General features: G+C 44.9%; 1 protein-coding gene across 3 annotated transcripts; it reads right to left on the minus strand.

Moving 5' to 3' along the window:
* Positions 1–1,609: 1,609 nt before the first annotated feature.
* Positions 1,610–10,705, minus strand: LOC139174731 (cell cycle and apoptosis regulator protein 2-like). Of its 3 annotated transcripts, none has more exons than XR_011560418.1 (7): positions 10,537–10,705; positions 10,118–10,217; positions 9,277–9,368; positions 7,533–7,624; positions 7,183–7,297; positions 3,060–3,217; positions 2,284–2,886 (listed from the first exon to the last, which is right to left on the minus strand). XR_011560418.1 is itself a non-coding variant. In XM_070765264.1 (6 exons), exons 2-6 carry the CDS (start codon positions 10,188–10,190, stop codon positions 2,875–2,877), a joined length of 384 nt encoding a protein of 127 aa, XP_070621365.1. In that variant the 5' UTR covers positions 10,191–10,217; positions 10,537–10,704; the 3' UTR covers positions 1,610–2,874. The 3 variants fall into 3 exon arrangements, 1 of the variants encoding a protein (XP_070621365.1); XR_011560419.1 differs by having other exon boundaries at positions 2,285–2,886; positions 3,060–3,128; XM_070765264.1 differs by lacking the exon at positions 3,060–3,217 and having other exon boundaries at positions 1,610–2,886; positions 10,537–10,704.
* Positions 10,706–15,440: the final 4,735 nt, after the last annotated feature.

Raw genomic sequence — 15,440 nt, forward strand, 5'->3', positions numbered from 1 at the left:
GGAGATACCCCACTCAGCAGTAGTGACTGCGAAAGAGATCTTGGAGTCTTGGTGGACAATCAACTAAACATGAGTCAGCAATGTGCAGCAGCAGCCAAAAAAGCCAACTCAATCCTAAGCTGCATCAACAGAGGAATACGCTCCAAGACCAGGGAAGTACTAATACCACTCTACTATGCCCTGGTCAGACCCCACCTGGAGTACTGCATCCAATTCTGGTCACCTCACTACAAAAAAGACATCGAAACTCTGGAGAAGGTGCAAAAAAGAGCAACCAAAATGATTAGGGGACTCGAAACCAAGACTTACGAAGAGAGATTGAGCGAACTGGGCATGGACAGCCTAGAAAAAAGAAGGTCTAGAGGGGACATGATAGCAGTTTACAGATACTTGAGGGGTTGCCACGGTGAGGAGGGGGTCTCTTTATTCCCCAGGGCACCAGAGGGCCGGACGAGGAACAATGGTTGGAAGCTGACCAAGGAGAGATTCAACCTGGAAATAAGAACTTCCTGACGGTCAGAGCGATCAACCAATGGAACTGCCTGCCAGGGGAGGTGGTGAACTCCCCAACTCTGGACACCTTCAAGAGGAGATTGGACTTCCATTTGGCTGGGGTGCTGTAGGGTTTCCTGCTCAGGCAGGGGGTTGGACTCGATGACCTAACGGTCCCTTTCAACTCTATTAATAAATAAATAAAATAAATAAATGAACATCTAGGGCCACCTGCTAGCAAGAGGAAGGGTCCCACTAGATGTGATTGGGGCAGGGGAACACATCCAGCATCATTACATATTGTAGGATTTGGTGTTTTTTCCAGTTTTGAAACTTTATATGGACAAAATCTTCAGTCTTCAGAGAGGGGCGGCATACAAATCTAATAAATTATTATTGTTGTTGTTATTAAAATCCCATACTTGAAGGAAGTGTGGAATAAATCACAGTTTCCCAGCTCTGGAAATAAGAACATAAGAGCCATGCTGAATCGGGCCAAAGCCCATCAAGTCCAGCATTGTGTGTCACACAGTGACCCAATTGTCCCTGGAGATTTTGAGCGGAAAGAGGGCAAAACTCCCTTTCCCTTGGCCCCCAACAAATGGTACTCAAGGGAACTCTGCCTGCCTCAATCAACATAGAGGCGGCACATGGACATCCGTTTCAATAACCACCGATACACTTGGCATCCATGAACCTGTCTAATCCTGCCTTGAAGCTATCACGGCTGACAGCTGTCACAACCTCTTCGGGAAGTGAATTCCATAAACCAAGGACCCTCTGGGTGAAGAAATATTTATTTGTCCACACTTTCTTCCCTATGAGCCTTAGGGAGTGCCCCTTCGTCCTAGTATTGTGTGATAGAGAAAATAATTTTTCTCTATCTATCTTTTCTATCCCATGCATGATTATGTACACTTTGATTAAGTCACCCCTTAAAAGCCATCTTTCAAGGCTGAAGAGCCCCTCTCCCCTGCTTCTTCCACCCGTCTGTGCGGAACTGCCTTCCCGCATAACAGGCCTCGATTCACTGAGGAAATATCGATATGCCTTGATTCACTCTCTCACTGAGATAGAGATGCCTTGATTCACTGAGGAAATAGAGAGATACTGTAGATAGATATAGATATGCCTTTATTCACTTAGAAAATGAGAGAGATCTCTTTATTCACTTTTTATATACATGGGTATCTGCGACGAGTGTCCAGAGCCTCGGGAGTACTCCCTCCTCCCCTTTCATCTCCTCCTCTTCTTCCTCTGCCTTCCTCCTATCTCCTCCTCCTCTTCCCTCCCCTCCTCCTCTCCCTCCTCCTCTCCCTCCTCCTTCTCCTTTCTCACTCCTCTTCCTCCCCTTCTCCTTTTCCCTCTTCTGCTCCCCCTCCTCCTCCTCCTTCCTCACTCATCTTCTCTCCCTCCTCCCCCTCTTTCCTCAATCCTCCTCTTCCTCCGCCTTCCTCACTCTTCTCCCCCTCCTCCCCTCTCTCCTCCTCCCCCTCTTTCAATCCTCCGCCTTCCTCACTCTTCTCCCCCTCCTCTCCTCTCTCCCCCTCCTCCCCCTCTTTCCTCAATCCTCCTCTTCCTCCGCCTTCCTCACTCTTCTCCCCCTCCTCTCCTCTCTCCTCCTCCTCCCCCTCTTTCCTCAATCCTCCTCTTCCTCCACCTTCCTCACTCCTCTTCTCCCCTTCCTCTCCTCTCTCCTCCTCCTCCCCCTCTTTCCTCAATCCTCCTCTTCCTCCGCCTTCCTCTTCTTCCCCCTCCCCCATCATACTCTTTCTCTTCGTCTTCCCCGCTCCTCTCCCCCTCTTCCTTCCCCTCTTCCTCTTCCTCCACCTCTTCATCCTTTTCATCACCACCTCCTCCTCCTCCACATTCCACCTCTTCTTCCTCATCATTCTCTTCTCTTCCTCTTCCTCCCTCCTCCTCCAGTGCTGAGCAGAGTCCGAGAGGTTGTCGCCTCCGCTTCGGCTCAGCCCGCACAGGTAGCGCGGAGGCGCGCAAGGAGAGGTGGCTTTCCCTCCGCCGCTTTGCCTGGCCTCCGACTCTCCCTTTGGCTTCTCTTCTCCTTTGCCTGCCTGGGGAAAGAGATGCAGGTCTCTCTGGCGAAGCTCCTGCCGCCGCCCGGATCCAAGAGGGAAGTTTCCGCTGGCCCTGCGCGTTTCCCATCCTTCGCTGCCCTGTCTGGCCGGGCGGTGGAGAGGAGGAGCGCCTGGGAGGAGAGAAGGGCTGAGCGGGAGGGTCGGTGGCAGCTTCCATCGGAATTCGTCTGGTCCAACCCCCGGCTCGTGCAGAGGCCCCCGGCGGCTTCTCCAGTCTCTTCTTGTTCCCTGGGACGAAGCGCCCGCAGCATCGTTTGCAAAGTGACCAAAAGTATTTTCCATCCGTTCATTCGTGGATCTGCAAAGTGGGACAATGCGAATGACTGCTGCTGATTAATTCCCTCTACACAATTCCTGCCAGATTAAAATGGGAAGGGAAGTGATAAGAGCAATAAATAGGTACCGTATTGTTTGGAGTATAAGATGCACCTTAGTTTGTGGGGAGGAAAATAGGAGGAAGAATCTGCTTACCAGGTATTCATCTGGCTGGCATCCTTAGTCCGGTCGGCTTCAGCACATTATTTTATACCCTGGTTAGGGCTTTAAAAAAAACTTTATTCACAGAGAGTAACAATGAAAGACCTTGCAAGCTAATAAGAGCTGGGAACATCGTTAGCACCTGGTTAGAGCTGGGAAGAAACATTTGGAGCATGTAGAGCAATGAAATAAAAAAAAAACTACAAAGACTTAGGGCTTGGAAAACATTCTTTGCAGAGTAACAATGAAAGAGCTTGCAAGGTAAGAGTTGGGAAGATCATTAGCACATAGTTAAGGCTGAAAAAAGCTTCCAAAAAAGCTACATTCAGAGTATAAGACACAGTTGAATTTTCAGCCTCTTTTAGGGAGAAAAAAGGTGATTATTATACTCTGAAAAATACGGTATATTTAGTTCCTCCTACCCTATTACAACAGCACAACTCCGACCTTTGAAAAGCACCAATGAGGAAAGTCTTCTCCATGAGGTAAGCATCTTTTCTTTGCAGTCTTAACATCTGGCTCCAGGACTCCAGATGTGGCCAAAAATGCCCTTGTCCCTCCCCCTGGAACGTTAGCAATCCAGTCCTTCAAGTAGAGACTCCCATTTTAAAGCCACAACCGGCAATTCTGACCTAGATCGAATGGCAACCTGATGTATAAGGAAGCAACCAACCCCACAAAGTCAACAGCAGTTAAGAGATAATAAGTGAAATTAAAATCCTTTCCTAGAGACAAATCAGACTTCTATGCAGCTTGGGAAAGCTGGTATAATTGGCTTAAGCAATACACATACCTTAAATAATTGAGAAAAATGAATATATAGTGGTACCTCTACCTAAGAACGCCTCTACTTAAGAACTTTTCTAGATAAGAACAGGGTGTTCAAGATTTTTTTGCCTCTTCTCAAGAACCATTTTCTACTTAAGAACACGAGCCTGGAAAAATTTCCCAGGAAATTTGAGAGCAGTACGAAGGCCCGGCCAGTTTCCTGCCTTTAATCCTGGCCATCTCGGGCTTTTCTGGGCTGCCAGAGGAGCTTTTCGGTGGCACTTAAGAAGGCTTTGGCAGTCCAGAGCAAACAAAGCATTTTCCTTTCTCTGGGCGATTGGAGGGAATAAACCACTTCACTGCCTCCCATAGACCTGGCGCGAGGTCGCTTCCCGGAGCGTCTGGGCGCGGAAAGGCAAAAGGGGGTGCTTCGCCCCGGGCAGATCAACTCGGCTTCAGCTAAACCGAGGAGTCACCACAGTGAAGGAAAGGCGCCAGCTACAAAGCAAGCGAGCGAGAGGAGAGGGGAGTCCTTCAGCATGGGAAGGAAGAGGAAGCAGGTAGAAGCAGCAGCCATGTTTCAGTCAAAGGAGCGGGAGGTTCCCCCCCTTTCACCCACCTGGGTTTCTCTCTCTGGCGCAGTGTATGGAAGGCAACCTTGTGCCGGGTGTATTAGAGGCGCCTGCTCCTCGCTGCCTCAGAGTCCCTCTTTTTTTTTTTTAAAGCCTTAAAGTTTTGGATTTTTTTGATTCCCCTCACCTCACTTTCTTCCTTCGGCAGCGACTGTCCTCCTCCTCCTCCTCTTCTTCCTCCTCCTCCCACCCAAATTCCGAGCTTTGATTTCTTTCCTAATGAGTTTGCACGCGTTATTTGCTTTTACATTGATTCCTATGGGAAAAATTGCTTCTACTTAGACTTTTCTACGTAAGAACCTGGTCATGGAACGAATTAAGTTCTTAAGTAGAGGTACCAGTTAATTGAAAAACGGACTCCACATATTCAACTCCGAAAACACAAAGTGTGAATACAGATAGGAAAATGGAGAAACATGGACCTATGATGAACCTATAAAAAATATCGATCAAACAACAAATACGACAGAGTAGAGAAAATCAAGACCTACGCGAATTCATTATAGAAACCCTGCCATTATGTCGCTATTACTAAGTGTCAACAACATGGTTGTCAACTTTGTATTATATGTAACCAGAGACATAAATCACAGAAGCTTTATAAATATTTCAAATAGGAGACAACCTTATGATACCAGCTCACCACAATATATTTAAACATATTATTAAATATTAAATATTTATATATTCAGTTAAATAAATGAATATAATATAAATAAATATACAGAAGTACCTCTACTTACAAACTTAATTTGTTCCAAGACCAGGTTCTTAAGTTGAAAATTTTGTAAGAAGCAATTTTTTTCCACAGGAATCAATGTAAAAGCAAATAATGTGTGCAATTGGGGAAACCAAAGGGAGGGTGGAGGCCGTTTCTTCCCAGGAGATTCCTAGAAAGGCCCCACGGAGGCTTCTCCCTGCCTTTTCCAGCCCTGTTTCCTCCCAGGAGATTCCTAGAGAAGCCCCACAGAGGCTTCTCCCTGCCTTTTCTGGCCCTGTTTCCTCCCAGGAGATTCCTAGAGAGGCCCCACGGAGGCTTCTCCCTGCCTTTTCCAGTTACAGTTTCGGAGGGTCGGGTTTATAACTGAAAAATGGTTCTTGAGAAGAGGCAAAAAAAACCCTGAACAGCCAGTTCTTATTTAGAAAAGTTTGTAAGTAGAGCTGTTCTTAAGTAGAGGTACGACTGTATATATTTAGTTAAATGCACTAATTAAATCTTATCTTATAACATTTATTATAATGCACTATAGATGTCCATGTCATGTACTGTCTGCTTGTTTTTCTTATTGTGTGCTTATTAATTGTAATATATGTAACCTTTTTTAATGTATATAATTAATAAAGGTTATTGTTAAATTGAAATTAAAAAAAATAAAAATAAAATCCTTTCGCAGGCAACCCAAAAGCTGGAACGCAGCACGCTACTGCTGTATCTCTCAAATTCCGTATTTCCATCTTCTATGAGAATATAAAAAGATTGCATTGAACTACTTGGCACTTCCTTCGTTTGTCTGAATGAATTTTTACAAAGGAAAACTTTTTAGAGGGCTGTTAAGCACTCAGAGAATGCAGCATTTCAACAGGAGGACAACTGGAGGGCAGGAGGGAGATTCCATCTGAGGACATTACGCTTCTCCCCCCCCCCCCCATCAAAGCTCTTGCGACCCTTCTGCCAGGTGTCTTTCTTGAGTTTAATAGCTCTATGTGTCTGTCAGCTATTATCTTTAGGGGGGGAAAAGGTTGTAAACTACAGCAACGAGAAGAGTTTGCAAGCTTTTCTTCCGGGAGAGTGAAACAGCCTTTCCGAAGGCCAAAAATCAGCTGGCCAGGCGCTGGAGCTGGCATAGGGCAATGCTTTGCGTGACCTCCGATATGGCTCCGCGTGCCACAGGTTCACCATCACCGGTCTAAGTGCTATTCTTATGGCTATTCCCCACTCATTTCTTTCTCCCTCCCCACAGTTCATGGCATTCTGTCACAAGGAAATGAAAGGTGGCAGCTAACAGATGGGCTAATTAAATTGCTCTGTCTTACCCACAGAAACATTCCTCTCCATCTGGTTTCTCTGCCGTATTAACTAGGGCAGTGTTTCCCAACCTTGGCAACTTGAAGATATCTGGACTTCAACTCCCAGTATTCCCCAGCCAAATATCTCCAAGTTGTCAAAGTTGGGAAACACTGAACTAGGGCAATGATGGCGAACCTTTTTTTCCTTGCATGCAGAAAGTGCCACCCACACACGTGCATGTGACACCCTCCCAATTGCTGCCCCATTCTCCAGACATGACCCCTCTTGCTGACCCGTTTCCTGGCTTCTGGTGGGCCAAGGAGCCCCGTGTTTTGCCCTGCCCAGGCTCCAGAGGCTTTCTTGGGGCCTGAAAAGGATGAAAATGCCCTCCTCCGCCCCTCCTGAGGCTGAAAACACCCTCCCGGGGCCTCTGCACGAGCCAAAAATCAGTTGACTAGGGCGCACATGCACGCTGGCGCAACTGCTTGTGTGCCGGCAGATACGGCTCCGCGTGCCGCCTGTGGTACACTTGCCATAAGTTTGCCATCACAGAACTAGGGTACCTTCCACTGCTTTGCCACAAGTGACAGCAAAGTACTAAATAAAAGCATGCCGCCCCATGTCATAGATCAGCACCATGGCAAAAGCCAAAGCCCAAATACCAAGAAGGAATCACTTTGTCCACCTGAAGAGCAAAACTAGCCGCTACCTGATTTGACAAGGTCTGGACCTTCAAGGCATTCCCGGGCACCGACTGACTGGGGTTGCAATCAGCTTTCACCAGCACTTTCTCACCAATCTGTGGGATCCGGCCCTTAACAACGCTTAAAGGAAGAAAAGACAGGAGTTGATCGCCTCTGTTGGCTCTGAGAAACCTCACAGTGCCCCTTTGTAAGTGATCTCAGGCCAAGTCCCTTCCATCGTCTACTCCCTGATCCTTAGACCTGAGAAACAGCCCCTTTATAACTCTTCCGTGACTCCACGTAAGGTTGAAGAGTGGCAAAGTTAACACTGTCTACAAGCAGCCATTCGCAGCACACTTTTATCCCTGCTACTCACCTTAACGGGGAAAAATCTTCATTGTTCGCCACGCCAAAATAATCATAAGGACTGGTGCCGGTGCCAGTATAAAAATGCTGCTTCTCTCCTCCCTAATAAGCAGAGAATATCACTGTAATTACTTTGCACAGAGTAAGCTCAAATTGCTCTCATCTGATAAGTATTTATTTATTTATTTATTGCCACACTGTACGAGGTCAACCAGTACATTAATGCTGCAGATGGTACCTTTGTGTGAGCCTAGTCCACTTTCTTTATCATTCTTTGGAACTCTGAACTGACCAGTGGGCTATATTAAGTGGAGATTACTTCAAGCTTTCACCCACTCTCTAGTTAATGATGTCTACTTAATGCACTGTGCATTGTCTCTTTAACACTGGCACTCAATGCCATGGGCAATTAAATGCTAAGTCACTACTTAGATGTACAATTGTTCCTTTTAGAGTTGAATAACCCAACTTTTAACTTCCTTTTTCTGTCACACCTGAAGGACTTAAAGCAGGTTAAGCAGAAACATGTACCTTCTGCAACAATGCGCTTAAAGACCTGCATAAGAAACATAGAAGATTGACGGCAGAAAAAAACCTCACGGTCTATCTAGTCTGCCCTTATACTATTTCTTGTATTTTATCTTAGGATGGATATATGTTTATCCCAGTTTTTTTGGGACAGCCTTGAGAGAGAAATAAAGCACAGAACATGAAGAGTTCAGGCCATATATTTGTGGCGTTTCACCCTTGTTGAAGCTTCTCCCTATTAGCTAAAAATTCTCCTGCATCAGAAAGAGTTAAACCCACGTGCCTGAAATATCAGGTGAGCTATAGAGCTTTCCAGAGGGTTTTTACCTCATCCATGGCTGAGATTCGGCCTAAGAGAGGCCAAGAATTGCTATGCTATTTTCAAAATACAGTGGTACCTCGGTTTTCGAACAATTTACAATTCAAACAAATCGGTATTCGACCAAGGAATTCGAGAAAATTTTGCCCTGAAATCTGAATAAATATTTGGAACTCGAACACCTGAGGACAGTAGCCGGCAAACTAGAGGGAGAGACAGCTGAGGGGAATTTATCTTATGGGATAAATTGTTTTGGTTCTGGACTAAATTGGTTCTCAACCACACTTCCGGAACGAATTGTGGTCGAGAACCGAGGAACCACTGTATAAAATTCTTGGCAGAACCTCAGAAGTGACCAGAATCCCCTTGTAACTTGAACAGTTCACAAAATCCTGTATTTATGACAATTTTTATTTTATTTATTTTACTTATGTATTTATTTATTTATTAGATTTGTATGCCGCCCCTTTCCGAAGACTCAGGGCGGCTCACAACAGCAATAAAAACAATATAGCAGTGGAACAAATCTAATATTAAAAACATATAAAACCCTATCATTATTTTAAAAACCAAACAGCACATTCATACCAAACATAAAACAAAGTATAAAAAACCCTGGGGGAAAGGTGTCTCAACTCCCCCATGCCTGGCGGTATAAGTGAGTCTTCAGTAGTTTACGAAAGACAGGAAGGGTGGGGGCAGTTCTAATCTCTGGGGGGAGATGGTTCCAGAGGGCCGGGGCCGCCACAAAGAAGGCTCTTCCCCTGGGGCCCGCCAAACGACATTGTTTTTACCTTTTGCTGAGGTAAAATGCCCAAACTGTCCCATATTTGGGAAGGGAAGAGCATCAGGATATCACCATCTGGCAACTAAGAAACCCATAAGAGAAATCCTATTAATTCTCTACCTGAAGATGACGTGTTGCTTGAAAGGTATCTGCTGAAACAGGAGGATTTAATAGACCCGGGCCAGGTCCCAGTAGAGAGTCTCGGTATGTTCCTACGAAAAAGGACCGGGTGTGAACATCATTTGAATCCAGTTTAAATAAAGTATGAGGAGACAATGGACACATGTTATTTACCAAGAAATAGTACTGTGTAACTGTTTCAGCCACATTCTTTTCCATACAACTTCAGTCTTGTTATATTTCTTTCCCAGTGAAGTAATAGAAGCCTGGACACAGGGACAGCTTACATAACTTTCAAATATTTCATTATTAGATTTGACCAGATCCAACCCTATGTAGTAATCGCTGACCCCACTGGTAATTGAAGCCACATGAAAGGAGTCCATGCTTATTTATTTATTTATTTGAGTTCTATGCCGCCCAGTCCCGAAGGACTCAAGCTTCCAAAATTCCAATCTAAAGTGAAGGAAGTAGAACAGAAATTCCCATTTCACCCATTTTGCCTAGTTCTGGCCTCCAATCGAAAGGTTGCTCATCCCACTTTTACTGTCAGGATAGGAAAGGAGAAAGGAAAGAGGAAAGGAAAAAGGGAAGGAAAGAGGAAAAGGGAAAGGAGAGGAAAGGAGAAAAAGGAAAAAGGAGAGGAAAGGAAAGAAGTGGAAAGGAAAGAGGAAAGGGGGGGAAAGATAGAGGAAAGGAGAAAAAGGAGAGGGGAAAGGAAAGGAGAAAAAAGTAAAGAGGAAAGGAAAGGAAAAAGCACCAAACCTTCTCTTATAAAAAAGTCTATTTCCACAATTTTGCAGGGCACTTTGCCCAGAGCCTACCACCTTGGCCGACCCACCTGAAAACGAACTTCGGGGGTTTCCATGAAGGCTGCTGGTCCACAATGGCTCCTGGCGCCAGTACTGGGCCATTTTTTTCACAGGGCCAGCTGGGGAGATCTGGTGGGTTGAATTACATGTTCCAAAAAATTACACAAAACATCCCACGGGGGGGCGGGGGGCGGCCCTCCCCCCACACACAATGCAGCCCAAAGTGGAGGGCCCTGAGCCCGTCTGGATGCCCTCAGGGGGACCCCCACCATCCCACCTCCACCTGCCCAGGTGCTGCCAGGGAGCCCCTTTCTTCCCCCTCAAGGGCCCCTTCGGGAAACCCAGACGGGCGAGCGACGTGTCTTTGGGAGCCCCCGCCTGGCAGCCTGGCCTACACTGCGGGGCGGTCGTGAGATCCTTCCGCCCACATACACACCCACAAACACACCCACAGAGCAGGCGGGTTATGGGGGTCTTCAGCGGGCGCCTCGAACGGCTTTCAATGGGGCCGGACGGGGTCGGCGGCCAACGGCCGCTGAGAGGAACCGAGAAGCGGATTCCTAGAGCGACCGTTCCCCGCCCGGCTCGGGAGAAAGAGACAGGCCGCGGAGGGGGGGGTAGGGTAGGCGGGGGGGAGGACCTACCTGAAGCGGCGGGGAGGGCGTCAAGCTGCGACAAAGGTACCCGGATGTGCGCCTGAGCGGAAACGCCTTCTTCTTCTGCCCCCGCCCTCACCCACACTCTTCGCTGTAGGGACCGGAAGAGCACACTCTTGCCCAAAGTACAGTAAATGGATAGGAAAGAAGACCCAAGGGAAGCGAGCCTCGGTCCTCCCAGAGGGGAAAGAGCGTCGCTGGCCCAAGATGGATCCTTTCGGGCGGGGGGGACGGGAGGGAGGATGGCCCTCCAGATGTGTCTAGGTTACACATCCCAGCATCCTTTGCTGCTGCTTGGGGTGGGACGGATGGAGAGACTCCCCCCAGGTTGCCTGAAGCCCCTAGCAACGATACAGCACCTCCCATAGTTCCCCCGCCCCTGGGCGACCTCGCCAGGGATTCTGCGAGCTCGCTAGGGATTCTGGGAGGTGTAGTCCAACACATCTGGGCCCACCTGTTAGCAAAAGGAAGGGTCCCACTAGATGTGATTGAGGAGGGGGACACACACATCATTACTTATTGTAGGATTTGGTGTTTTTTCCAGTTTTGAAACTTATATATATATTAAGAAAACCAATTACTACATACATTAAAATGTAGAAATAATATAATAACAAAAATGCTTCTATATCAGACATTTTATGTGGTAGAGCAAAACTAAGCAGATTTTTGGAATCAGCACATCAAACTCCATAAAACAGACATACTACATAGAAACATAGAAACATAGAAGTCTGACGGCAGAAAAAGACCCCATGGTCCATCTAGTCTGCCCTTATACTATTTTCTGTATTTTATCTTAGGATGGATATATGTTTATCCCAGGCATGTTTAAATTCAGTTACTGTGGATTTATCTACCACGTCTGCTGGAAGTTTGTTCCAAGGATCCACTACTCTTTCAGTAAAATAATATTTTCTCATGTTGCTTTTGATCTTACCCCCAACTAACCTCAGATTGTGTCCCCTTGTTCTTGTGTTCACTTTCCTATTAAAAACACTTCCCTCCTGGACCTTATTTAACCCTTAAACATATTTCAATGTTTCAATCATGTCCCCCCTTTTCCTTCTGTCCTCCAGACTATACAGATTGAGTTCATGAAGTCTTTCCTGATACGTTTTATGCTTAAGACCTTCCACCATTCTACCTTTGCTGATGATTTTTTTGTGTTGACCAGGGTAATCAGAACTGACAAATTCCAAACAGCTGCCATCAGTTCCAATTAATTTTGTTTTAAAATGTGCCTTTTGCCACCCGGTGGCAAGTTTGAAAACAATTTTGAGCCTCTCTTTTCCCCCCCAGCCCTATGTTTGTACATTTGCAGGTGTGCTCTGATTTTATTCACTTCTTTGAATCTTCTCAGCATGCATCTGAAACTGATCAGACACAAGTGGATTTTTTTTAATGGTTTAATGTATGAATCACTATACTGCAATAAATTAAGAGCTGCCACCCAAGTTATTTAGATTGTTTATATTCTCTGCAATTGAGCTGGTCTTGTTTTTTTTATCAAAGTGTGGAGTTCAGTTGGCTGTTCGGAGATATAGCATATATAATAAGAGAAAGTATTATGTATTGAATATAGACTGCTCAAAAAAATAAAGGGAACACTCCAATAACACATCCTAGATCTGAATGAATGAAATATTCTCATTGAATACTTGGTTCTGTACAGAGTTGAATGTGCACAACAGCAGGTGGAATTGATTGTCAATCAGTGTTGCTTCCTAAGTGGACAGTTTGATTTCACAGAAGTTTGATTTACTTGGAGTTATATTGTGTTGTCTAAGTGTTCCCTTTAGTTATTTATTTATTTATTTATTGAGCAGTGTGTATAGTTTATTTATTTATTATTTATTTATTTATTAGATTTGTATGCCGCCCCTCTCCGTAGACTTGGGGTGGCTAACAACAATAATAAAACAGCATATGACAAATCTAATATTTTAAATAACTAAAACCCCTTATTAAAAATCAAACATATACACAAACATACCATGCATAAATTGTATAGGCCTGGGGGGGAAGGTTGTGATAAGCTCTGCTAAAGTGAGGCTAACCTTTAGATCAGTGTTTCCCAACCTTTTTTGAGCCGCGGCACATTATTCACATTTTCAAAATCCTGGGGAACACTGAATGGGGGGGGGGGCGCTAAAGAAAAGTTTGGATAAAAAAAATATCTCTCTCTTCCTCCCTTTTGCTCTATTTCTCCCTCCCTCTTTCTCTCTCTTGCTTCCTTCCCTTCTCTCTCTCTTTCTCCATCCCTCTTTCTTTCTTCCTCTCTTTTTTGCTCTCTTTCTCTCTCCCTCCTTCCCTCCCTCTATGTTTTTCTCTCTCCCTTGCTCTCTCTCTCTCTCGAAGGCGCGAAGAATGAAGCTCTCCTTTTCCCTGCCTTCCTTCTTTGGGGCCCGGCAGGACAGCGCCGGCAACAGCAGCATCGGGCAGTAGCCGGGGAACAGTTGCGAGTGGGAGCTCCAGGTCGGAGGCACCGGCACTGGCAGCGCCTTGCCAGCTGGAGCTTCCCTAGGAGCTTCGCGGCACACCTGACCGTGTCTCACGGCACACTAGTGTGCCACGGCACACTGGTTGGGAAACGCTGCTTTAGATGACCCTTGTTGCATTCTTCACCTACGATCCCGGAAGTCCTAGACTTACATGCGATTCAACAACCCTAGCTGTCAACTCCAAGTATTTTGGAAGGAAACTTAGAACATTCATATTTGGGCCTGGAGTATAAATTACAAAGATTTGCCTGCTGTTCCTAAGTTCCAGTTTTCAGAAAATAAATGCTCTTGTAGTTATGCTGGTCTGGTTCTTGCCTACTGAAGTCCACTATGCAATAAAAATAACCTCTAATCCTTGGGGACTAAAGGGCTTCTTGTTCTCATCTTATAAAATAATGACCAAAACAACTTCTTTGCAGCTGGCCTTATTTGCATTTTGTCCTATCTAGGGCAAGGAGAGCAAACAAAAGGTGAGAAACAAGGTCAGTAGCATTTCAGTAGCTTTATTAGGTGGTTTTTCTTTGCAAACAAGATATCCCAAATAAGGTCCCATATCTGGGAACCTTGGTCCTTCTTTCACGACTGGTAGAAGCATCAGCAAGGATAATTCTTGATTGATTTCATCTCAAAATAAAATCAGCTTGTCTGCTTTTTAAATAGACTTCTAAGAGAGTTATATTTCTTTCCCTTCAATAGTGCTTTGAGTGGTATGTTTTTATCATGCTTTGCAAAGTCACTACCTGCAAGGATTATGAAAGGTGAAGACACAGGGACTCTCTAGCAAGAGGCAATGATGCAAGGCATCATCACAAGAGGATCTCCCATACGAAACTAACCCACCTAGCTAGTGGGAGGAGAGATTAAGGAACATCAGGAATTTGTGCTAGCATTCCACACATACCCCATGCACATGGAGTGTGTGACCACTCCTGATTTAGTCATATAGAAACAGCATTCTTCTCCTAAAACACACACAAGCCACCTTTCTCAGCTGTCAGAAGGTCCAGACCCTGCCAGTGTTCCCTCTAATTTTTTTTTTGGGGGGGGGCGGAAAAGTATAGTATCTGAGCGGCAGTCCCTTTGGGACTGGGCGGCACAGAAATAGTAGATAGATAGATAGATAGATAGATAGATAGATAGATAGATAGATAGATAGATAGATAGATAGATAGATAGATAGATAGATAGATAGATAAACAAATAAATAAACAAACAAACAAACAAACAAAAAACCCACCCTGTTTTGCCTCAGAGAATTTCAAAATAAAATACAGTAGTCCCTCACCTATCGCTGGTGTTACGTTCCAGACCTGGCCACGATAGGTGAAATCTGCAATGGGGAATTTATCGACTGATAGTACTTATTTAACTATTTATATTGTAATTGTTTGGTAAGTTTTCATTGTTTTAAGTGTTTATAAACCCTTCCCACACAGTATTTATTTTAGATACAGTATTTAAATACAGTATTTACAATTTTAGATATATACTGTATATATTTTAAAAAACCTGCCGATCGAGTTCGGCGGGCTGTTTAAATCTGCCGATCGACTTCCTCAGAAACCCGCGATGAAGTGAAGCCGCAGTAGGTGAAGCGCAGTATAGCGAGGGACTACTGTACTGTGTGTCTATAACAGTGAGCTCATAATAGGGCAACTCTATCAATATCAAAATGCCACTTAAATAGTTGAGCTGGTTTCAAACTAGATTTTGATTTTCTTTCTCTCTTCCTTACTCCCATTCTTTTTCTTTCTCTTTTCCTTCCTCTCTTTTTTCTATCTTTCTCTCTTCCTCTCTCTCTCCTTCCCTCTCACTCTTTCCCTCTCGGCTTCTGGGCAGGTTTGGAAAACTCTGAGTTGATGATGATTTTTAAGTGAGCGATTGCTCACTGCTCAGCTTAGAGGGAACTATGGACCCTGCCGATTTTTGCAAGACTACTGCTGTCTATCTGATCTTGCACTTCAACTAAAGTCTAGGCGATCTGATCTAGGCTGTGTTGGAACTCTTCCGACAGCTGCTTAAACTGCACTGTAGAGTTTATTTATTTATTTATTTTGTCCAATACACAATGAGAGTTTTAGTGGGTATATATATAATATATATGTATGTATGTGTGTGTGTGTGTGTGTGTGTCACATGTTTTGTTTTTTTAACTGAATTTGAAAATTAAGGGAGACTAGGATAGATCTATT

This window comes from Erythrolamprus reginae, chromosome 12 (assembly GCF_031021105.1).
Source record: "Erythrolamprus reginae isolate rEryReg1 chromosome 12, rEryReg1.hap1, whole genome shotgun sequence".
NCBI lineage: Eukaryota > Metazoa > Chordata > Lepidosauria > Squamata > Dipsadidae > Erythrolamprus > Erythrolamprus reginae.